The sequence below is a fragment of the Anguilla anguilla genome, chromosome 2 (assembly GCF_013347855.1).
Source record: "Anguilla anguilla isolate fAngAng1 chromosome 2, fAngAng1.pri, whole genome shotgun sequence".
In the NCBI taxonomy this organism is placed as follows: domain Eukaryota; kingdom Metazoa; phylum Chordata; class Actinopteri; order Anguilliformes; family Anguillidae; genus Anguilla; species Anguilla anguilla.
In genome coordinates, this window is record NC_049202.1 from 46,481,155 (window position 1) to 46,506,236 (window position 25,082).

The window sequence follows — 25,082 nt, forward strand, 5'->3', positions numbered from 1 at the left end:
CTTCCTAAAGAGCTGAATAGAGGTTTTTTGTCCTCCCGCTGGTCTCTTCAGCCGTCCAGGCCAATGAACGGCAATGTTGTCTGTGGGACCTAGCAGAAGAGAGACAGACATCCCACCCCACCGGTTCCTCGTCCGCGGAGACAAAGCGGCGGGCCCGACAATACATTTAGACGGCGTCACAAGAGCGCCATTTACATCGGCTAGGCGGCGGGACTTGGCTCTCGGTCAACCGGTTTTCTTAAAGCCGGGCTCCGCAGGTTTCTGCTCTTTCAGGCCCGTTTCGTCTCTCTGATGGGAAGCTCCCATGGGGCGCTTTTGTCCGCTTCTCCGATTCTCAGGTCGGTTTGTCCGTGTCGGGAGCTCCCCTGGTCTCCCCCTCTGCTCCTTTCAAAATGGTGGCCTGTGAAATGCTCAGAGTGGAGAATGGAGCGTAGTGTTACCTGGAGTGAACTGAAAGTGATACTCATTCAGCCAGTATGCGCGCGGCTTTCACCAGAATGCTTCTGTGAGCTGTTGTCATAGTAGCAAGTATTGTCTTTTTCTTTTGCTTTAAAAAAAAAAAAAAAAAAAATGCTTGTTTATATTCAACATTGAATTATGTGACATTTTTTCCATGAAGTTGGTGTTGAATAAAGCAGGGAGAAGGGTCTGAAATGTGTCCAGTTAAGAGTGTGTGTGTTGTTGGTCCCAGGGGAATCTGGAGCAGATGCAGGGGGTGCTGAACACCACAGAGATCGGCCTGCACCAGCTCACCGCCCTGGTGGACTGCCGCAGCCTGCACATGGTGAGTGAGCAGAGTCTCCACCCTCAAAACTTGGGCTCTCTTTCAAGATTCGATTTGACTGACTTGGATTAGTTTCGATTTGACTGACCTTGGATTACGTGCTAAACCTGCGGTTTTCATTCCTTAATTTCATTCCTTTCATTCCTCAAATGCTTAAGTGTAGTGGGGAAAATGACACGATAATAGTTTGAATTTTTCAGTGGGGAGGGCCTCTTATACTTACTTCCCTGTGAGGGATTTTCAGGCTTACAGACGTGCTGTCAGTTCAAACGACTGACCTGTCTCCATGGGGATGGTGAGAGGGGCGTGGATCTTGACATGAAGGCTGGATCGTGTGGTCAGATCACTAACTGTCTGGGGAACCTCTGCAGTGTGTGTCACACATGAGTGGGTGGGCTGTCTCTTGTCAGAGCTGATGGAGCAGCTGCGTTCTGCTTGAGGCTGTAGCCATGTCTGTGGTCTCCATGAGATACAGTTCCTCACTGACCATCGGGCTTTCACTGTTTTTTTGTTTCAATAGAAATTTATTTTTTTTAAAACAATCAAAACATCTCTTAAAATGTATTTTGTTGCCATTAGCCATGTTTCCATGAAGCCCTTAAATTCTAAGAAAGGTAGCACCCTCATCCCCTGTCTGGTACTTTCAGTCGTGGCAGCTTTTTAAAGTATCAGAGAAAGAGGTGTGCTGCCAGTATTTGCCTTTCTCATAATAGCATTGTTATTGCACCTTAAAATGAAAGTGTGGTGTGAGGACTGACAGTCTGTGCCTCAGCCTGAGAAATCTTAAAGTGTGCGCTTGTGTGTGTGTGCACGCAACTGTGGAGGAGGCTGTAAACCTGTCGAGCCTCCTACATGCCTTGCCTTACGCCATGTGTTTGTGGAGAGAGCCTGCTGTCCTGCTCCCACTGCCTGGAGCTCCTCAGCTCTCCCGTATCACTCCTGACAGTGAGTCAGGAACTGAATCCCTCTTCACCCTCTGACCCCAGTGAGTCAGTGACTCATGTGCCCTGCCCACCCAAAAAACTGCACTGAACCTTCAGCAGAGGTTCAACGTCAGTTCTTCAAGTGGAAAAACTGCTGATGTCTGTAGATGTATAATTGAAATGCATATACCAGAGGAAGTTCTACAGCAGGGATACTCTAATCTGGTTTTCATTCTTCCTCTATAATCGGGACTGATTTAAACCTAGGACATCAGACGAGTTAAATCTGTGGTCATTGACTTGCGTTGAATATTTAACCATCGGTTAGAAAAGAAAACCAGCAGTACTACTGGCCTGATTAGAGTATCCCTGCTCTGCAGTGTCCTGGCTTCTCCTGTCTCCGTATGTGTTTGACACCCATGCATGGCCAGCTGTCTCAGGCATATTTATTCAAGTGGCGAGTGTTGGAGCTCACAAGTTCATGGGAAGGAGCTCTCATTTGAGATATCAGTTCAAGAAGGATTCATCGCAATGAAGTAATGCAGTCTGCCTTCGGCTCTTTATGTTTTCCTCCATTTTCCAAGTGCTGACAGAAACTGCTCTGTAAAAGACATATTATGTCATCCTTGGTGGTGGATGTTATCTTAAACACAAGGATTTCAGCAAATGTATTCTTTTGATTGATGAAAGGAGTTCACCTGTATGTATGTTACCCCTCTAAAATGAATGATAACATTACCATTACCGCAGCACGATTAGAGGAAGGTGAAGCATCGATTTCCTGCTTGGACTTGGACTCCATTTATGTAATCACTCTCTCAAGAGCATGAAAGCCAAATCCTCCCCAGCACTGTGAAATGTGTAGTGTGCCACGGGAGGTGTTACGGATTCATGGTTTGTTTTTTGGGTGACATCTAATTACTCTGCTTCACAATAATGGAATATGGCAGGTGTCTGAAGCCTTGTTTTGGCCTTATTTTAATCGAAGACTGCCTTGGGAACTCTGCTACACTCTTAAAACGTTGTCTTCATTATTTATGTGTTGTGTGTGAATATGACTTTTGTCATAAATAATTGCTGCATTCACATCTCTTTGAAGAGAAAAGGTTCTCAAGCCAAACCTAGATGAGTGGCAGTTGTATTGTATGGTTGTGATTTACGCATTGGTTTGTTTTTCATTACATACATTATTTTAATTTAGCACAAGCTCTTATCCAGACTGACTGACCCTAAGTGCATCTCCGTGAGTTATGTAAGCAGCAGTGCCAAACTGTCTTACAACATTCCCAAGCAAGCAGGTTTAAGTGCAACATCAATAACGTACTAAATTTAAGTCGATTTATGTCACCTAGAACCATAAACAAATCCTGGAGTCATGCAGCTAGTATCCAAATAAACAAAGCATGTTATGACATTCCTGATATAATCACACTGGAAAAGACTGCCAGGGTCAGATTTCATTGGTACTTTCTCCAGGAAGTTTTGGTAAAAAATTAGTGTATCCCAGCATTCTGTGGGTGAGAGGCAGGAATTCACCCTGGATAATTTGCCAGTCCATCGCAGGGCACACACACCATTCACTCACACACTCATACCTAGGTGCAATTTAGTGTCTCCAACTAGCCTAAGCTGCAAGTCTTTGGACTATAGGAGGAAACACACAGAGAGGCAGTAACTCTTATCTAGAGATGTGCAACGCTGTCGTGATGAGATCAGAAATAATGGTTGTTGGAGCCACAGTTTGGCATCATTTAATGATTGGGCATTATCCAGTGTTTGATATCATTTCAACAGAAACAGAACATTGAAGCCATATAAATATGTGCATGTCTGGTCCCCGGTTTGAGTCAGTGTTGAGGCCTGGCTGACAGTCCATCGGGAGATTCCCTGCACAGGCATGGCTCAGTGTGCCGTGGGCAGCCAGACAAGGGAATAAGGGAGGGTTGGGCAGGCAGGTGAAACCACTTGTACAGCAAGCTTAGAGCTTACGGTCAGGGTAATTCATTCAGAAGACTCTGGAACATCCTTGGTGAATCCATGGCTCCAGAATTCCTGGTTATGTTTACAGATGAACTGGGTGTGATGAAAAGGTTTAGAATGGGATTAGGGGATGTGAAGTGCATATATAGATGGGCGCTCTCCTACTTCCTTAGCCTGTTTTGAGGACATTATTTAGACAGGGAGACAGGGATTCTTCCCACCTGTTCTTCCAGATGTAAGGGAGTGATGTATGTATCTCTAAAGCCTACATGACCCAACATGCTGGAAGCTGGTCCTCAGCCCCCGCCAGGATGTACATCCCACCTGGGTAACGGTGTTCTGGAACCCCCTGTGTCCCGCAGGACTATGTGCAGGCCGTGACGGGCCTGTGCTACGACGGGGTGGAAGGCCTCATCTACCTGGTGCTCTTCTCCTTCGTCACGGCGCTCATGTTCAGCTCCATCGTCTGCAGCGTGCCGCACACCTGGCAGAGCAAGAGGTAAGGGCCGCCGCCGCCGAAACGCCCGCCCCTGCTGCTAGCTCGCTCGCGTCCTCCTTGGGTCCCATGCATCTTTCTCTCTGTTTCATTGGCTTTTGGTTTGCTTCGTTTGGTTCTTTCTTTTTTTTTCGTTACCTCATTTTTCTGTTCCTCTCTGATTTGGAACGCCCGGTCCACACAACTTCAGTCAACTCTGTCAAGTAGGCAGCAGGCTGTTTCTGAGGGGTTTCAGAAAGCAGTGGATGCTGGGGAAGTCAGACCTCCTGCTCATCGCATGCGGTGTCACCTGTGCCAGCCCCTGAGACCGATGGAAACGTCCAAGCTCGAGAGAGACGGGTCTAAAGCCCTGCCGCTAGCGCTGACTAGCATCTCCCTGTGTTCCTTCATCACATTCAAAAATACATGTTTTGGGGTTCTGACCTCCTGAAGTGTGGGTCCATTGTTGAGGTCTTTATAGAGTGGGATTCGCTTGTATGCTTTCTGAATAATTTGGATGGGCAAGCAAATACAGAGCCTGTTCAGTTTTGGCGAGGGAAGATTCCTTACACAGTGATTTAAATCGGTCATCTTGGGTTTGGATTCTGGAAGGACCAGACAGAGTGTTGGAAGGTTTTGTGAACGCAGCTTGGGCTCAGCTACTCGCTCAGAACTCCAGTGCCCCGCGCTCCCACCGCACAGGCGCGAGGCTAGCATTCCGCTTCTGCCTGTCCTGCCCCTGCCATCTTCTGCCAGTACGCACAGAGCGCAGCAGCGCGTCCGTGACATGGAGCACATGGAACGCACAGTGCAGACCGCACCGCTACTGCTGTGTGGAGAACCACACGGGTCTCCGCTCGGACGCACACTGGAGAAGATGGCTGCTGTTGAGCACTGGAGGGAAGCTTCTGGCGCGCGCGCGCGTGTGTGTGTGTGTGTGTCTGTGCATGCGAGTGCCTTTCTTCTCCCCCTCATATGCAATCGCTCGCTCTTGTTTGAGCGCTCTAGCTCACAGCGGCTCCTTACTTTTAAGCATCTTTGAAAAGGCACACTGCCCTCTGCTGGAACATTGCTGTAGTTACCGGAACACTTTTTATTGTTGTTATTTTTTGTGCTTTTGCTGAATATTGCCCTGCCTGATGAATTCTTAGGCAGTAACAATTCTGAGCGCACAAGAGCGATGATTAAATTGCAATTTTTAGTGTTGTGACATTGGATGCTTCAAATAAGTTGAATACCATCAGGTGTTCTACAATATTTAGAATCCCCCCCCAAAATATAATTTATAAAGTACACAACTGCTACTGAAGGAGTCATTTCTCTCCAAATGAAATATAGTCAATCTTACTGCATAACAAATCGTCCATTGAAAGGACTTTTTTTATAAGACACAGCTGCCTGCTCAAGTGTGTAATCTCCTACCATTTGTCTTCTAATTGTACAAGGCTTATAACAGAATAAGATTTATTACAGAAACTGGCATAAATTATAGCTTGATAGTCAGTTCCCTGGATACTCATCATTTTCAGGCAGAAGAGATTGATTCCTGCAGGAGAGGATGGGCTAAAACTAATGAGTTTTATGTGTTGCCTTATGGAATTGCTTGTGTAAATTAAAGTGCCTTTATTTATTTCTCAATTTTAACTTTGATGTTTTGCAAATTACTTGTAAGTTTATGTTATGCTCGGTAATTGGTATATAATCTATTTGTTCAGGCAGAAATGACAGAGGAAACACCAAGTTACACCATGGCTTTTTCCCCTCTGAAATACTTGTACATTTTGTGGATTTATTGTACGTTCGATTTTGTCATAAAAGGCTTAGGATGATTTTTGTACCATTAGGAAACTTCACAGTATAATACCACAATCACAATCCATAAATGAAGAAACATTAGGCAAGTATAGCCACCATCTAGCAACAGTTCATGTAAACAAACATAAAAGATGACAAACGCGAGTGCCAGTTGAAGCTGAAAATCAGATTGAGTGACCCTGTTTTCACTCTGTTTTCCTAAATAAACACATGCATTGGCTGGAATTGCATGGCAGTTGGACAGTGATAAGGATGTTTGTTCTGGAGAGGTTGAGTCCATTGTGGCCACGTGTGACTACTGTACATGACAACTCAGCCTGTTGGTACTAGCTGGCCTCCAAATCTACTTTCATCCTAAGACTTTTTCCATTTTATTTTTGATTTTACCATTTTTGTTGGAGGGGAAAATGGATAAAACACCATTTTTGCCCGAAACATTTTTTGTAAATCGTTTATTTTTTTCATAGTGACGTTCTCCTCTACCATTCAGAGATTAGCGCATGGATAGAAAGAAACTAGACCTTAAGAGCAGCAATTATTAAATTAATTCCTCAGATTCTCAGGTTGCCTGTTCAGAAAAAATAAATATTTTACTATTGCCAAGCTACCCTTTGCTTCTTGCCATTAGATGCATAGCAAAAGCTTGTCCAAGCTCTGAAATAAAGTATAAATGCATGTTGTTCTCTGTTTACTTTCTATAATATTGAAACTGAAGGATGAATGCTGTACATAGACAACCTGGCATCTCCTTTGCCATGTGCCGGGGTGGGTGGCCCCGGTCTGTGCATGATGTGAATAAGGAGGGCGCCCCCTGCTGGCTGTGTTTGACTCTGCTGTTTTCTTGGCCCTGAAGGAATGAGGAGGATGGAGAGGAGGAGTCCGTGGCTCACGGCAACCGGCAGACTCACGATAACCTGTACCGCGTTCACATGCCTAGTCTGTACAGCTGTGGAAGCAGCTATGGTAGTGAGGCCAGCATCCCCGCGGCTGCGCACACTGTCAGCAATGCCCCCGTCACAGAGTACATGTGAGTCAGCCACACGGAGCCTGCCGCTGCCACCCCGCTCGCATCCTGCATGACCTCAGACACGGACATCGCATCCAGCCCCCGCAGGGCTCGGCTCACACTCAGCACACGCAGCACACGCCACGCCAGCGAGCAGGCACACGCACCAGCTTAAAGTGACTATGTTGTGATGTAGAATTCATTCAGCTGTCTTGGGTGGGGGTGAAGTGAAGACATAGAGCATTTCGGTGCCAGAAACACAGTATTAGCCACTGCCCACTGCAGTTGATTGCTTTCTACAGATCCTCCAGAAAGAGCTGTGAAATACAGTTTAATAAACAAAATAGTCACTTTGAATTCTTTGAAAGAGTTATTTTAAAAGGCGTCTCGACAGTTGATGAGTGCATGTTTTATTAATGTATTCTTTTTGGAACACCGCCATGCACAGTAAAATAGCGTATACAAATCAGCATTTGCATGAACCCCTTACTCTTTGCTTGAAAGCTCAGTTGTTAAATCCATTTAATCAGGGAAATGCCTTAACTGGTTCCTTCACATGAGAGATCTTGGATTGTCTCCAAGACATTTGCCTGCCAGCCTACTCAGTATACAGTAGGACTTTACGCTGCTCAATTAGTGGATAGATGCACTCCTTTTTAATGGTGACAGTCACATATGAGCTCACACTTAAAGAATCCAGGCTTTGAATGTGCAGGCCAACGTTTAAGAGGAGACACGGCATGCTAGGCTAGGCTAGGCTAGGACCACAGGCGCAGGTGCTAATCTGTGCCGTAGCGGAGTGAACCGATACTCGGCTGGACGGGGGGGCAGCTGCCCCTCTCCAGCTGTGCCCAATCCTCACAGCTGTGTCTCGGGGGGCTGAAGGGCACGCCGGGCTCTGCCCGCTGGGCGGGGCCTCTTCGCGTGCCCAGTCGCGGCGTGGCGTGGCGGGAAGGCCTGTTGCCATGGCTGGCCCTGGTCAGGCCGGCGTAACGGAGTCTCTCGTTTCTATATTGTGACGCAGGAGCCAGAATGCAAACTTTCAGAACCCCCGGTGTGAGAACACCCCTCTGATTGGCAGGGAGTCCCCTCCGCCCTCTGTAAGTCTCCACTCTTTGCTCGCTCTTTGATTTACACTCTCCCCAGGGTCATTTTGGCAGCCTTGGTTTAAGAAACAAAAGAAATCCTCACTTTTTTCCCCCAGTATTCTTTTTTTATTTCCCGTTTTACCAGGGTTCTGAGCAAATGCATGTGTACGCAAGTACACACACACACACATACACACATGCGAGCACACAGACACACACAAAGAGTGACAAAGAGGGATGTCAAGAAGCCTGTTTTTTTGCTGAAAGGAAATGGTCTCTTTAGTATTTCCGCTTTTGAATTCTGATGAAGCAAATGCGTTTCTCTCTGCACAGTGGCTGGTTGAGGCACCGTTTAGAGACGACGTCTCGTCGTGTCTAGCCTTACCCATCCTGCTGTGGGCTTTGCTCTACGTGTACCCTCATTCTGCCATATAGGCCCTGCAGGGAATCATTACCATGCCGTTTGCTCTTCTCTTTTGAAAAATATTTTTGATTTTTGTAGTGATGTTTCAATGCAACAATCTGTGCCTTTGCAGATTGCAAGTGTTATTTCTTATTGCAGTGTTAAAAGTTTATCAGTGAAGACACAGGCATGCTCTGCACCAGGCTGTATGTCTGGGAGACTGTTTATGTTCTCAGTATTTTTTGTAATGAACGTGCCAGGTGGCAGCCTGGGATACAGGCCTGCATTTTTCTTTACTCCACTTATTGTGTTATATACTGCAGCTAAGTGACTGGGTCCAAGCTAGTTGTACATTTTTTTTCTGAAGCCCAACAGCCTCACTCTTTACCTTTTCTGAAAGCTCTACACCTTTCTTCTGTTGACTTCGTTCCTCTGACTCCTTTCCACTCTTGTCTTTTTTTTTGAAGACACTTAACTAGAAAGAGTCTTCCTTGCGCTTTGTTTATGTACCATGTTGCACGTGGAGGCTACACTGTGTTTCTTCTCTATACTTCTGTCGTTTTCTTTTCTGCAAACCCACACAGTTGTATTTGACTGCCATGGACGGTAACAGCCACCACAGCTGGCAGTCAAAGCCCTCGGCTAGTCCAAGAGCGTATTGGTAACAGCGTCTGCTATTCTAACAGGTACTGAAAACACCCCACCCCCCACCACCACCACCACCACCACTGCGTCCTCTCTTCCACTGTTCCTCTGTCAGAGTCTACACCCCTCCCCTCACTAAATGGTAGTGTCCTGCCCTAACCCCAGTCTCTGGCTGATGTCTCACCTACTCTCACCCCAGCGCTGCTACGTTTTCACCTTTGGGCAGCATCAGCATGTGCTCTTCTCTAGTCACTTCTTCAGCTGTAGGGTGTGTCCTTCTGTTCCTCTCTCTCTCTGTGTGTCTCTCTCTCTCTCTCTCTCTGTCTTTGTCTCTTTCTCTCTGTCTTTCTGTCTCTGTCTTTCTCTCTCTGTTGTTGGCCAAACATGATGCTGAGGCAAGCAAATCCAGCTGACACTTATCAAAAATAACTGATGATTTCCATGTTTTATTATGATAATTTTTACTTATTATTTTTATCTTTTAATGGTCTACAGTAGAGAAAACAATTTTGTACCATTCTTTATGTTAGTGGTTGATTTGTTTCATTACCTTTAGGTAATTGTATTAACTTCCTAATTTGTATTAACTGAGACCACAGGCTTCATGCTGTCCAGTTCTCTTTCAAAGCCCGCTAACCATTGGCATGGCATTCCAAATTAATTTTTATTTTTTGTTTTTGTTTTTAATGAATATTGTTCTGCAAGTGCACTTGTCACACTTAGTACGTTTCTCTGCGGCTGACACACCCCACAGCTTAGTTGAACTGTGGATGCAACTATTTCTGAGTCTCTCTATACTTTTGACATTCTTGCTCATAAGGGCAATTTAAAAAGATATGAAAGTATTTTTTCTGGAAAGATTCTTCTTACGACATATTGTGCATTCTTTTATTTTGTGTGGTAGATCTCTGTGGATGGATAATTGTTCTCAAACTGGTGGAGGCATAGGCTTCTTGAAAAATGCCATAAAGCAAGCAGCCTCTCTTTGGTTCAGTTAGAATACTGTGTGCTTACAGTAATGCAGGTGCAAGTTATGGCTGAATGTGTGACCTGTACTGCAAACAATGAGTACAAACAAACAATGAGTAAACGGACAACAGCTGTGGATGGTTAACGTAAATACCCTTTCTCACTGTGGGTCAGCAGCTTCCGCTTTCTTCATGCGTGTTTTTTTCCCTTGTTGTTCCTGTCTTGCTCCCATTGTGTTTTTCTTCATCTTTGGCTTTTGCTGGTTTTTTTGTGTTCTACTCGACAGGAAACAGATACCGGCTGCCGGCAGATTATATTGTTGATTGGTCATTTTTCGTACTCTGTTCGATGTCCTCCTCGTGAACTCTGAACTCATAAACCTGCAGTTATGCTGGCAGGAATTCTCTAACTGACCTGAAAGTGAACCGTATTGAATCGCAAAGGTGCTTGCAACAGCAAATATTTTAAACTTTAAGGCCTGAGGCACAATAACATTCACACCGTTTAGTCTGGAGATGGCACCGATATTCTGACTTCTCAGAGATTCCCCTTCAGAAAGGACATTTTCACGGTGCTTTAAAGTGAAGTCTTTAATCGTCAGACGCATAATTTGCCTAGTATAATTCCCAGCCGTAAACGATGATATATTTATATCTGAAGTTGCAGTGCAGATCTACTAGGTCCCCTCTGCTTGGCTCACACGGTCATCAGTCCTTATTCTCTTTTGCCCTTGTTCTCTTGAGCAGTGTCCAGGGACACTGGGGAGTGAGCTTTAATCCATTCTTTATTCTGGGACAAGGGGAGTGTGACTGGATATCTCAGAATGAATTCTGAATCACACTTTAGTCTACACAACCACATAAATGGCAGTCCCCCACAAATATCAGGGATACATATTTCTGCATTCCTCCTTTTTTATGTCTTTTAATCTATTCTATTACCCTTTAAAATGTATTTGACTATATGGGGGAGAATATTATGTCAAGTCTGGATTCATTTAAAGTGCAAATGCTTTCGTAATGGAGATTCCCCCTTGAGTAACTACTACTTGGTTTGTGTTTCTGTTACGAGGTGTTTCCTCTGCAAAACCAGTTGGACCAATTTTACAAGAGAAACCTCCAACATTGGCATCATTTTGGAAGAAGCTCTACAAAGAGCTCAGTGTCTGATGGACACTTGGAAATAAATCAGTCGTTGGAATTAGTCTGACGCGTGAAAGAATCAAGAACAATATATTGAAATATGATATTGTGATTTTTCACTAGACTGCTTTCTTTAAGGGCACAGCCTTCTCTTATCTCATCAACGTAAGTGTTTTGTTTCATCTAATGGATGATGTACTGACCTGTCTTCACTGTTGGCCTCCCAGTGCAAAATGGTGGTTGTGGAAGCCAGATGCTTCTGTGGCACACTATGGGTTGGGTGTGAAAGAAGTGCATACTGATGGCATACTGTCTTTTAGCTGTGCTGAACAGCCCTTTGCTTTCACAGAGTATGTACATTCACCCCTCTACGTCTGTCACTCCTGTGGGTCCTTAATGTGTGGAAACAAAAGGTGTGCTTCACGTCTACCAATACAGCGCGTTAAATAACAGCATGCCACACCAGAATTAAGCAGACCTTTCAAATCACTGTCAAAGGAATCTTGCCACCATCACAACGTTGGAGATTTTGTTCCTGTTGTGAGACCAAACATGTTAAAAAAACATCAAAGTTGATCTCTCTGGTGGATTTCTCTGTTTTTCATATCAGGCTGTCCAAATGACTCTGAGTGTTTTATCTGTGTTTGTGTCCATCTGTAACCTGTGGAGTTTGTGCATCCTTCGCCGGGCCAAATCTCCTCTTTTTGATGTTGTTATTAATGGCCGGTCACTGGAAGGCATTCTGCTCTATGTTAATGCTTGAATAATGTATGACAAACTAACCTTTATTATTTAAAGCACAAGAACCCTGCATGATGACAAAGGTTTGCACATATCACACCACTGCTGTTTGCCTATTTTGCTGCACTTAGTATATGGTGTTGTGCCGGCACTGCAATGAACTGGACACAGGCTGATCTTTTATGTTGATATCAGTTTTTTCTGTTAAGGCCTAGCCTGAACCTTGACAGTTAAAAGGTAGTAAATTTATGGTATTATATGCAATTTTCTTTTGATAAGGGGTTTACTGTCTTCTGAATGGGAAGTCCAACTAAAGCACTAGTCCTTTTTTCGGTGGTGCACACGGTCCACAGCTGAATGATAAATGTAGCAGTGCCAGCTGCGGCCAGGACTCCGGTGTGGAGGCCCGTAACACCCATATCACTCGGAAGGGAGGGGGGCAGAGATTCAGATTACGGGGGTTTCCCGGCCCTCCGCACACGTTAGCAGCTCCTTCGGTTCCTTAATCCGGTTCCTGTGCCAGCTTCTCGCTGTTCCTGCATGGTGGCTGCACAGTTCAGCTGGACTGGACAGTGGAGAGAAGCGGCACTGGTAGTATGTTCCTCAAAGGACATGAGCTGGTCTAATGCCTTAAACTGGCAGAGGGTTTTGTGCTTGCATGGCCTACAAATACCATTGGGCATTCCAAATTGGGAAAGAAGGTAAAATTAGGGTTTAAGTTATTTTGCAAAGATCCGAGTGGTTAATTTTCTGAACTTGGAATTTAAATATTACAATCACAGGAACAAAATTCTCTATTTGCCAGTATTATCTAGCCCTCCTTAGGCTAGTTTAGCTTGATCAAATTGCTTAAGGTCAAATGTCAAACATAACGGTGGAGCTCCTTTGATATAGGGTGTTTTGATGGTGTACACCCATTTGTGTTTTGTTTGTTTTGTCTCTTTCTCTACCCGTCTGCAGTACACCTCGAGCATGAGGGCGAAATACCTTGCCACCAACCGGCCTGAACCCAACAACTCAGAAGTACACTAAAGGCCGTTGACTTGTGCCCATCCTCAAAGACCGGTTTGGACATCTCCAGCTTCCTGGATATCCCCACCCCTACCCCTTCCCCAGTCCATCAGTCGTATTGTCGAAGCCCTCGTAAGGCTTCTGCCGTCCTCTGGACTGTTTTTAACTCAAACACCCAGTCTTTGAGCCATTTCCATCTTATTGTGGATGCACAAATCACTTCAGAAATGGAAGAGTGAAAATGAACACGCTTATGTACTGTAAATAATTCAGTGCCCTGTTCCTAAATCCCCTCGTTATGCCAGGTCTATATTAAATCAGAAAGGGAATCTTGAAGAAGAGGATTTGCGGCATTGGATGGCCAGTTCTCTCCACTAGGGGGCAACCTCATTTTACTGTACAGTTATCCTAAATGTTTGTGGCTTCCTGGATGTCTTTCTTCTTGCATTCTGGCCCTAGAGGTTTTATGTACTATGAAGATGCTGGCCGAACATGGAGAGGAACGGGCCAGTGACCTTTGATGGAATTAGATTTTTGTAAGTTTCACGCACCTTCATGTTTACTCGAGACAACCACTTCTTTAAAAGTGTGAAATTGTGTATAAGAGTGTGTTTAGTATTTTATTTTTAAAGAAACAGACCACTATGTTTACTAATGACAGATTTTGCAGCGATTTTCAGTTGGGTTTCATCTGACCTAATAATGTATGACTTCAGTGCAGACCGGAAAGATCCTTGTATTTATCTTCTGTTCAGGGTGCAGACTGCAAGATGAAGTCTCTGCTAAAAACAATGCATTTTCTTCTGTAAACCTTGCATAACAATGGTATTAAGCCAGTTAGCATTGAAGGTAAAAATGACATCTAATTAATTTAATTAACTCTTCTGTGTCTAGCTTTAAAATAAGCTGGGATTTCAATTTGCACTTCATTTCCCTCCAAAACAACAGTTTACCATGTTGTCATTCTTGTAGGTTTTTTTTTTTTTTTTTTAATTTGTCATCCATTCCTTTTACATTTCTGCATTTGTTTTATTCTAAAAGCAACTATGAGGCAGACGCTGACACAAAGTGACACTTTGGTTGCAGTGGCCTGGAACCAAGAACTGCTTTGGCTGGTAATGACAGTGCCGTTAATACCCACTGTTGTTTTCAGATATGAAGTGTTCTTGTAGTTCTCTTAAATTATGTCCTAATATTCTGACACGATGAAGGAAACCACGCCAATTTTGAATGATTTTTCTTGACTGAACTCACTGGTAGAGAATAAATATATCGCACAGTTCTTTTCTGGAAGACGTCAGCGTAGAGTGCAGCATGGATTAACGGGTTCTGTTTATGATGTAGAGTAACAGACGTAAGGAAACTGGCCAGATTGCCACTCAGGCAACAACCGATGAACTTTTTTTTTGTGTGTGTGTGTGTGAGACATCATGTTTTTTTGTTTGAATTTCTGTTCATCTTGGTCATATGTGTAATATTACACTGATGTGATGATGTTCTAATTACCATAATTCAAATTTGCTACAGCAGGGTAACTCTTTAACGCCTGGGACCAGTGGTGTATTGTGTTGGTCTTATGCGTCTGGCTGTGTCTCTCCGTAGGGTTTTGCCATCTGAGTGTACTGCCACTGTGCCAGAGATAATTTTGTGGTAATGTGCTATCGACTTCACTGCTATTGAATTGTGAGCACTTGTGTGTACGTTAAATGTGAACTGGACACAGAATGCTGTGAAGCCTACACCTCGGGCCAGGATTTCGGTCACCTCATAATGGCGGTCCAGGACGGCACAGATACTGGTGCCAAATACACAAAACGGGGAAGTGTCCTCCAACTTCTCCCTCGTTTTTCGAGAAATGCAAATGGCTCAAATGGAATTTAGACCAGGGGGAAAAGATATATTTTAAAATTCACATGGAATCAAAGTTTTGGTGCTGTTTAATTGTGATAATGTGACTGGCAGAACTAACCACAGTAGCTGTTGGTTTTCTTTTGGGTTTTTGTCCTCAACATTTTTTGAAATGTCTTATAAAGAACTAAGCAAGCCAGGAAGTAGTAATACATTGGCATGCTGCTACTGTGACACACAGGAGTTGGGAATTTTTTTCTCTACTGGAAAGCACAAGCATTGGTGTTCTGACAGCCCTGGACTGGTTCTCGATTTGGACCCTGGTCATGGAGGCCCAACAGAAACAAGCACACCTGGAAGGACAGTTTTCTCATGAGACTAAGATCAAACTGTAAGATATTTTGCTGTGAATTCCAATCTGCCCGTTTTCTAGTGCTAGTGGTTGTCTTCCTGTGTGTGCAGTTGTCAGTGTGTTTACTTGCCAATGGAAACGGGCTCAGTTTTCCGGGTTACTGCAGGCCCTCAGAGCCTCATCCCAGCACAGCTTCTGCTGTACTATGCTGTCCTTACACACACACACACACACACACACACACACGTACACCAGTACTCTCACACACACACACACACACACACTGCATGCACACACATGCACATACTCTTACATGCACATGCGCGCACACACACGTACACCAGTACTCTCACACACACACTGCAGGCACACACACGCGCACACTCTTACACGCACATGCACACGCACCAATACCCCCTTGCCCTCATGCACACGCACCCACACACACACACACACACACACACACAGCTCGGCTGTTCACTTCTCGCCCACATGTCTTCTGCTCTGTATAATAATGCCTTGTGCAGAGATGCCACTGTGGGGCTTTATCCACACAACAGTTGTACAAGGATGTACGTCCTTCTGCATCAAAACATTGTCTCTCACAACACCTTTTCACGGGCAGAGAAAGGGCCTGCATTTTGTTAGAAAAGTACAAGGAGTACTGCTGCTGTTACGTATACAGGACATTTAGGCAAAGGTCTCCATGCAGGTCTCAAATAGACAGAACTGTGGTCATTTTACCTAAATGCTGAGTGCACTGTGGGACCTCTTGCTTTAATGAGATGGTATTTAAGAATGAAAAGTAGAAGCCAAACAGCCTTTGAGATACAAAATAAAGGGAAATTCCACCAAGGCTTTGGCTGTGGATGTTTTTTTTTGTTTTGTGGATTTTAAAGACTGAAACATCTTTTGGTACCTTTAGGAAAAGTCTTTTTTCATGGCATGAAGGCTTTTTCAACAAACTGTGCCAATCGCCAAAAATATAAGCCCTTCCTTTCCCTTGGTTTTCAGTTTGAACCCGCAAGTTATCTTATGCAGTTCCTTCACTTTAGCGTTTTGAAAATGTTAATTACTAGGAGGCTTGGACAACCAAAAGACCAATGTGAAAACTGAGCCCAACTTTTCTCAAAAGAGAGAAACTCATTTTTATTTCCTGTGAGAGACCATTTCTTGTTATAGTGAGACAATCTTGCTGTTTTAAGTAGTCATTTCTTCTTTATTAATCATTGCTAGAACAGTTTATCTACAATGTAATATGTTTGCACGAAGAAAAATCTGGTAAAATACAAAATGCCTTTGTAAACATTTTTAAACTTACATTTTCATATCATACACATTTTTTTTCCTTCTTAATTTTCCTTCCATAGCATATTTTAGGAGTATTAACACCGCCAATTTATTTCTCTATTAGTTGTGAATAAATACCTTTGCATTGCTCTGTTTTGATTTTTAAAAAATAAAAAAAAACTTACTGTAGATTTTGTTTTTATTATTTTGTGAATACTAAGATATTGTAAATGTAAATGTGGAATCATTGAGCTTGAAGTCAATGTTCTAAAATGGAATTAAAGTAACTTTAACAGACCAACAGTGAATTTTGAATATTAATGACCAGTTATGTGTGTCCTTTCTGACTGTGATTAATCCAGTTGTTTGAGTCTTTGGGGTAGTTACTGGCTTTTGCAGTATGTTGGTTTGTTATGACCTGTTAAGAAACCGATACACATTTACAAACATTTTATTTATGTATGTGCATGTGTTAAATCAACAGTATAGTTTACAGAAATACAAACCAACACAGAAATACAAAATGCATACACAATGCTGAAGGGCCTTCTCTCGACAATACAGCAGTTGAACAGCAGATGGTGCTGTCACTTCAGAAAACCGATTACAAGGCCCTTTGAAGCCCTTTTCTGAATTTATGCTGTGTATATTATGCCGTTGTGAGTATCTGGAAGGAGTGAGTTGTGTAGGGCTTGTCATATATTGTTGCTCTGGAAACACAGCTTTGAAAAGCCTCAAGCATCTCTGTCTATTCTTGTAAATGCTCCATTTGAAAGGATGGTTAATATTTTATTGGCCAGTTTTTATTATTCAGCTAATAACAAATATACCCAAACCAATCAAGTGATTGAAATGTGTACAGAACAGTTATAACACACTATAAAATGCATATATAATTCATGTGAAAATCCTTTTAACACTTCGTCTCATAATTGACAAATTATGACTGAAGCGTGTTAATAATTTACAAGAGCATACAGTACAATAAAAAGTCAATTTATATTCCAATACGATAGCAGAAAATTTTCTATGCTCCTTCTGTTAATGAGTCATTCAAAGGTCAATCACCTGACTGTACAGTCCTTGAATTTTTATTTTTAAAGTTCACATCAATTTCTATTGTAAGTAAGGTCACTTTTTAATTGGCTTATCACCTACAAAATTGGTGTATTTGCTTGATTAACCACAGTGGATTAAATATTTGTTCATAGCATGCTCTATTAAGTAAAGTGTGACCAGATGAAGGTACATTATTAAATGTAAATAAATAAATTTAAAAAACACTTCATAGATGCCTCCCAGGTCAATGGCTTAACTGTTGTGTGATGTTGATTTTCACAATAGGGGTTACATAGTTGGAATGGTTTTGGGAATCTGCAGGAAGTGTGATAGCCGGAAATGCATCGAGCAGTCAATATTTATGTTGGGCGGGGTAGTAGCTCATTGCTGTCTCTGAATAGTCACAGTTTGAATATTTGCCTTTGGGTTTTCATTTCATGTGCAGCCAGCTCCTTCCATCTAATCAACAAAGGCTTGTGTGTTTCCCAGATGAAAAATGTGGGGAAATTTCTCCCCCAAGGAGATTTTTATTGATGGCAAGAACGGGCACTATTTAGGGGGTGTGACTACGTGTCCCCTTGTCCGTAAGTTCACTTTTTTGTAATATAAGGTACCATGAGTACTTTTGGAGATCCTATTGAATCTATACACAGCATTGCAGTAATTTACATTAAAATAGTAATTCAGACTTTTGCCTTTTGGATCTACTTTGTCACATTGTCATGGCAAGTCCAACTCTACCACACAGTTGTTGAGATCTCTTGTAACTGGAGCACGGTGGATTATAAGTCTCTTGACTCCTGTGAGCTGTGTGACTTAGTCCAACAATACCCTTGTGCTTATTGTTTGTATCAGTTGTTTGAAATTGGTCAGAATTATATTGAATCATATTGCCACGTGAGATTGTGTATAGGTCAGTAAACTGACTATTCATACTGTGCGTTTGAGTGGGATGTGCGGTGCTCTGTCCCCGTGATGCGACCGCGTGGAGTTCTGCACGTCACCGTGCCGGAGCGACCGCGGGAGGTCAGGGCGCAGCCATCGACCGCGGACGGCTCGGAACCGCTGGGCCTCGCTTCCTGGAGTTGGGCCATCGTCTTCGGGGCTCTGTCCCGGCAGCTGTGGGCTGGAGGGAGGGGGCTTATGTCCAGTGTGCAGGCACGTCACTCCCCCGCAGAACTCAAGAGAACAATGCCCCTCTCTTACAGCCTCGCAGGGGCTCCAGGGCTGCCCCGGGAACCATTGTGCACGGGTGCTGTGGTCTGGGGGGGGGGTACATTGAGCCCCTCCCACAGAAACAAAGGGGTCTAGTTGGGTGCCTTCTCTGTCATCTATTTTAGTATGAGCACGACTGCTCTTGTTTTCTATTCAGCCAGGGGAGTTTGTACCACAGAGTGCAGTAGCATCTTCACTGGGAATGGCAACCCCCAACTCTTCCTCCCTCACTCTGCAGTCTGACACTTAAGACAGCAGTTTGTTGTTCTATTGCATTAGGGGGGGATTTTGGGACCAAATGAAAAGAAGATATTTACAAATATTTATTAAAATAACAGTCTGGCTGGGACATAAAGGAACAGTGAGATTTTTGCTTATTTATGAATCATTTGGGTTGCACACTGAGTGGGATGTTGCAAATGCCGCCATTTATTCTGAGAGAAAAGGGTGGGGGGGTGGGGGGGGTGGGGGGGGGGGGTGTTAATGAAATTTCACACAGCCTAATTCGGCAGGAAGTGGAAGGACGCCCGATGGTGAGACTGTAGGAATGCATGGCTAATGCGCTGAAGTGGAATGCTGAATGGCGGGGCGAGATGGTGCCCGGGCCTCGTGGACCTCCTGCAGAAACGCTGCGTAGTGGGCCGGGCGCGCTGCCAGCCGCTGGGCAGGCCGGCCTGTGGCAGGGATTTCCTTTGCTTTCTTTCCCCTGGTGTGTGTTTGTGTGCGCGCGCGTGTGTGCGTACGCCGTTGGCCCATTCACTGAGTTCAGAGTTCACGTCCATGTGTCTCATAATAAAACATCAACAGTCCGCTTTGTGACTCGTATACCTTTTCTAGAATGTCTGTAGCGAATAGTAAATACATTTTTACTTGATAAACTAATGATCTCAGACTCCCCATTATGCAAGTTTTTCCCCTTTCCAGTTAATAGTTGTTTACTTGTCAGCTATTATCCCCGCATAATCTGTGTTAAACAAACAAAATAAAGACATAAATGATTGACTCCTTAAGCATCCTGGGAATGTTCCCCCAGACGTATCTAACGGGAGCTGTTACTGGGAAATCGCTCCCTGTTGTCCACTTGGCTGTAGCTCACTCTTGCTAGAGCATGTACTGAGCCCTCCGCTTAACAGTCTGCAGTCTTCGGATGCGGCCACCAAGTCACTGTCTGGTTTTATTGTTTGTGCATATGAAAATTTTTATGGCAGCGGAATCAGAGTTTGGGAACAAAATTTATGAAACCAATGTTTTATTGCAGTTTTTCCCTGTAGGGTCCAGGGACTAACAAACAGCAAATAAATCACCTATGAAGTATTAAATAAACAGAAATGTTGTCCATTCGTTAGACCACACACTATATTTAAATGTAGGAATGGACTTCTTTTTGCACTTTTGCAAGGTTCTGAGGGTACGTTATACGGGGAGGGGATTTCCCCCGTGTCTGATCCGGCTCTGTGCATTCCCAGCAGATGTGAGTCCATCACAGATGCTGCGTCTCAGTGTGAGGAAGGAGGGGTTAATGGCAGATATGGTCATCTTTGTTCCTCCGGTGCCACAGTTAGCAGCTGCCAGACTGATTGTGCTGGAGGAGGTCTCTGGGGACGGGAGTCAAGGAGACGGCGCTGGTCCCGGACCCCCGGGAGGCGGGACCCTAAAGGGAGGCAGCTGTATGCTCAGTGTGCATGTCCCTGTTAAGCACACCCCAGTGACTTCTTTAACGCACCTAGCGTACATTCAATAGGGGCGAGCAGGGGCTCAGGGAAAAAGCTTTGTGGGGCTTTGGTTTGGTTTTGTTAATGTTCAGCTCCCATTAACAAACCAGGTCCCGCCCCCTTCCCCCGCCTTTTTTTCCAACGCTGTGTAGAAAACCAGTCATTTTTTTTGCTTGTTGAATGGTGGATTTGGGGTCTAAATCGGTTAACTTCCCTGCAGCCCTCCCTCCTCCTCCAAGACCCTTGGTCTGCCTATTCTTATTCAAAATTCTGGAAAGAAAGAACAAAAAATTCCCAGCCTGGTTAAAAGTGAAACCACCCCCCTCTCTTTTTGCATTCACTTGAAAAGATACAAAGGCATCTTTTGGAGTGTGTGAAGTTTTATATAGTAGGCAGCTGGAATTCTGTGCTTCCCTCAGAATCAGAAACAGCAACATTATTTGTGCCAGACTGTCACAAGAAAGAAGTGAAAATAAATAAATAAATAAATAAATAAATAAATAAAGCTGATTCTCTCTGAGGGTTGACTCTGGATAACTCAGAGTTTTACTATCATTCTGTGAATAGCACTTGATTTTCCATCTTAGAAGTTGGAACTGTTTTTGAATTGTGCAATGACTGACACTTTTATTGTTAGCTAAAGGACAGGATGTAGCATTTTGTAGTAAATTCTTGTTTTCACATCAGTTTAGTTTTTGTCTGGCAGTCTGGTTGTTTTCTACACCATGCCATACTGGTTTATAAGCAAAGATTTATACAAAACAAAACCAGACCTCTCATTTATTAATTTATTGGGGGTCTGCTTGTTTGTATGGCAGTCTTCTGACCCTTTATCTGATGGTCACATTCTGACACCTGTGCTCTGATGCTTGGGGACCCAGCACCATTCTGCTGACTGTGTGACGCTCATCCAGCTGAGCTTGGAGTCTTTCTTCAGTCTGGACTGCTCTATGGATGTGTCTCTCTGGGGAGAAAGCAGAACTGAGGCCCCTAGAAGCAGACAAAGCTGCAAAACCCATCTGTGACTCTTGTCAATCGGGAAGGCCCATTTAGGAAGAAACAACATCCTTAATGCATATATTTTCAACTCCTACTCATCTCCCAGTCCTCTGTAGAGCTGAAACAAGGGTACTATGAGCTGAAGCTAACATGCTGGCTAAGAGCATGATTACTTACCCTTTGTATTGAATTCAACCAGAGCCTAGGCACAACATCTCAGACTGACTTCTGCAACTCATTCAGGTTTAAATAATTTACTGCTCATTGTTTGAAGTCCAAGCCTCAATATTTATTCTGTATTTCTGGCTGTTTACTATGGTCAACAATGACAGTGTGCTCCACTCTGCTAGATATTATTATTATATTATTATTATTATATTAGCCGCTTTTGTGAGTAGGCCAACATCAGCATCTCCAGTGGGCTGCACTGACACAGCTTAGTATTTTTTTTATCCGTCCAAGCTAAGCATGCCAGCCTGGCCCAAGCTCCACAGCAGCAAAGGAGTATTAAAGGAATATTTCTGACCTGCCCTGTCTCAGGGTCAGAGAATATTTTCCCCCTTTTGGCTCTAGGCTTTGTTCTTATTCCTTTCAGACCACACAATTTCTTTAGTGTTTCAGGTCCATTTCCTTGTAAAATCATATTATGACAAGCGCGTTATAATTGGTTTATTGATTTATTAAAGAACCCATGTATATTGGCCCCTTTGTTTCTATGCACCTGTGTCTGGAGAATCTTCAGCTGGATGTATAACAGTGCTGAATTAGAGGCTATGCAGTGTCTCACATGGAGTTTCATCATGCACTGCCATACTGCCTGTCTCCAGTGTTTGATTCAGCTCAGCATACTGTGCAGCTAAAGTGAGCTCAGTCAATTCCATGACAACACAATAGCACAGAGGAACCCAAGCTGTGAGAATGAGGCAATCAGAGCCTTAGAATGACAGACAGAGAAAATTGCAAGTTATACTGAAAGGGAAGGTACCCAGTTCAGACAATGTAGATTTGAAGCTAGAATCGAAAGCAAAAGCCCTCACCATATGTAATTGTGTGGGCTTTTCAGTGAACACTATCAATAGGATTGATTTTGTTAGACTGTTTCAGCAGTTTTCTTTTATTTTGAACTGTAGACAAAGAAACACAATTATTATAAGATGTTCTTCATTTTAGTCAATCATTGGAATTTTGGTCCTGTTTAATTTCTTAGTATTACAATAATGTATTGTTAATATTATTATTGTTTATGCTTTTACACATATACTGTATGTGAACCATATGTGTTCCGCACAGAGTTTCAGTCAGGCCTGCAACTACAACTGAAACTACTCTTCCTTCTGTTTTAACCGTTTATTTAAAAAAAAAAAAAACGAGTCAAACTAAAGACAGGGTGAAGTGATAATTGCAATGTTATTATTCTGTTTAAATATGTTTCCCACGGTGGAGGTGAGCCCCACCCTCAAATGTGAATGTTAAATTGTACCCCGCTTATCGCTTGCATCTTGCTTTGGCTCAGGAATGCCCAAAATTATTTTTAAATTCTGTTTTCAGAATCTTGGGAAGGTGGATCCTGCCTTCCACCATTTATCTCTGATGACCCCAAAGAAAGAACTTTCTTGGTGTACAAGAGCTTTTAAATGGATATCAGAGGAGCTTCTTTCTCTAAAATCAACAATATCATGAAATGTAGCCAAAAATCTCATAGTCTAGCACACTGTATTTCTATTCAGATGTCCCAGAGGCCTATGAAGAACTAAAATATACTGGAATATGTGAGTCACATGACACACCCTAGAGCAGAGCAGCAGAAAAAGACTGGAAATAATAGGTGCTGTTGTGAGAAAGCAGAAGTTATTTTCTGGGTGTGGTGCTGAATAAGATCATTATCATGAGATAAGCGCATGTGTTTAATGAAGTAGAAAACAATCTTTACTCATTATTTTCCTCCAACCAAACAACACCCAGTCAGGTGTAGATAAAGAGCTTCCTGATGGAGAAAATTACAGCCATCAGGTTTTCCTTGGCAATGAATCATCTGCATCCAAATGAAATGCTGTTATACATTCCACATTGCATTTTACTGATGCTCTTGTACATTAACTTGTACAGCTTGCATTTTGTATATACTGTCCATTAATACAGCTGGATATTTTTAGTGAAGCAGCTCTGGTTAAGTTCCTTTTCCAAAGGTACAACAGCAGTACCGCAGCTGGGAATCAGACCCACAACCTTTGAAAAGCAAGTCTAGTTCTCAAACCATCTTTGAGGCCCTCCTTTTTTTACTCTAAATGCTTCCTGTAGATCTAGCAGATACCTAAATTCTATTTTGGTGAAAAACATTAAATCCAACTGCATTTCACTGTTTTATCACTGGCCCTTCAAATAATGACAATTTTTGATTTGCCTGCCAAATTCCCTTATCCAGGGAGGTTAACAGAAAATGCTGCACAGTGTGCCCTGCACAATATGTAAGATGATTGAAGTATGATCTTGATGATAGTCCTTTCAAAGTCCAACTTCCCCAGAGCTGAAGCCCCCTTTACTACTGAAAACTTATTTTGAACCATTGTTGTAGTAACGTAGCTCCAATTGCATAATTTTGTGAATTTATTTAATTGATGATCAAGGGTTGCTGGTGGACTAGATTCTGTAAGGTCATTAACCAACTGAAAAATTGATTGACATGAGAAAATTAGAAGTGACATCCAAGGGAGCCCCTTGGCCGTGGGCGGTGTAGTGCATAATTCTTCCCAGTATATTATTTTTCCTGGGTATTTCTGGTTCCATCACTTTCAGATGATAAATAACCAATCACTGCCCACAACTACATGCAGGACGTTGAGCAATGTCCAATGAGATCCATGTATTTGAAAAGAACTTTACGCAGCTAGCTTGCTATAGATACATTTCCTTAAAAGTGTTATTAAATGTACTAAAGCACGTCATGAGTACCTGCGCATGTTTCTTTTACAAATGTTTATTTACAGGTTTACGGGGTGGCTAATTCACTTTGATTACAATTAGACTTCCTACTTGCATAGTTTTCATCATTTGTTTGTGGTCTGCTCGTCATCGGGCACCAAGTTTAAATAGTAAGTTTGGCAGCAGGAAGGACGTCTGGTCCATACGTGTCTGTGTTTCCTAGTTCCTGCCCTCTGTCCACATGGCTTAAGGACTGTATCACATCAGATAACAGCAGATGATCTGTTGCCTTTCTGTCACTCATGTCCCATTTGTAGCCTGTTCACCATCAAACAACCACTGTGAGGAATGCCTGGTTTTCCTGAATAGAGTCTCAGCCCTATGGCTAACTGGTTAAAGCAAGAAAATATTAAATGCAATAAATTTATAGATTGGTATAAATGTAATAGATTTATGTATGGGTCTTTCATTAATCACTAAAAAGGAAAATAATTAAACAATATAACACATAGTAAATGGACTGCATTTATATAGCGCTTTTATCCAAAGCGCTTTACAATTGATGCCTCTCATTCGCCAGAGCAGTTAGGGGTTAGGTGTCTTGCTCAAGGACACTTCGACATGCCCAGGGCGGGGTTTGAACCGGCAACCCTCCGACTGCCAGACAATCGGTCTTACCTCCTGAGCTATGTCGCCCCTAGTACAT

General features: G+C 43.2%; 1 protein-coding gene across 3 annotated transcripts in view; it reads left to right on the forward strand.

The window, feature by feature from the left end:
• LOC118220679 (protein tweety homolog 3-like) overlaps window positions 1-15,428 on the forward strand; it is a 69,838-nt gene extending 54,410 nt beyond the window's left edge. The window contains exons 10-15 of one of the 3 annotated variants that reach the window (XM_035404742.1): window positions 692-784; window positions 4,050-4,186; window positions 6,831-7,004; window positions 8,008-8,083; window positions 9,059-9,160; window positions 12,932-15,428. In XM_035404742.1, the coding sequence (XP_035260633.1) occupies window positions 692-784; window positions 4,050-4,186; window positions 6,831-7,004; window positions 8,008-8,083; window positions 9,059-9,139 (561 nt within the window). In that variant the 3' untranslated portion in view covers window positions 9,140-9,160; window positions 12,932-15,428. The remainder of the gene's footprint in view (window positions 1-691; window positions 785-4,049; window positions 4,187-6,830; window positions 7,005-8,007; window positions 8,084-9,058; window positions 9,161-12,931) is intronic. The other 2 variants (XM_035404743.1, XM_035404744.1) reach the window with 2 other exon arrangements.
• The last annotated feature ends 9,654 nt before the right edge of the window (window positions 15,429-25,082 follow it).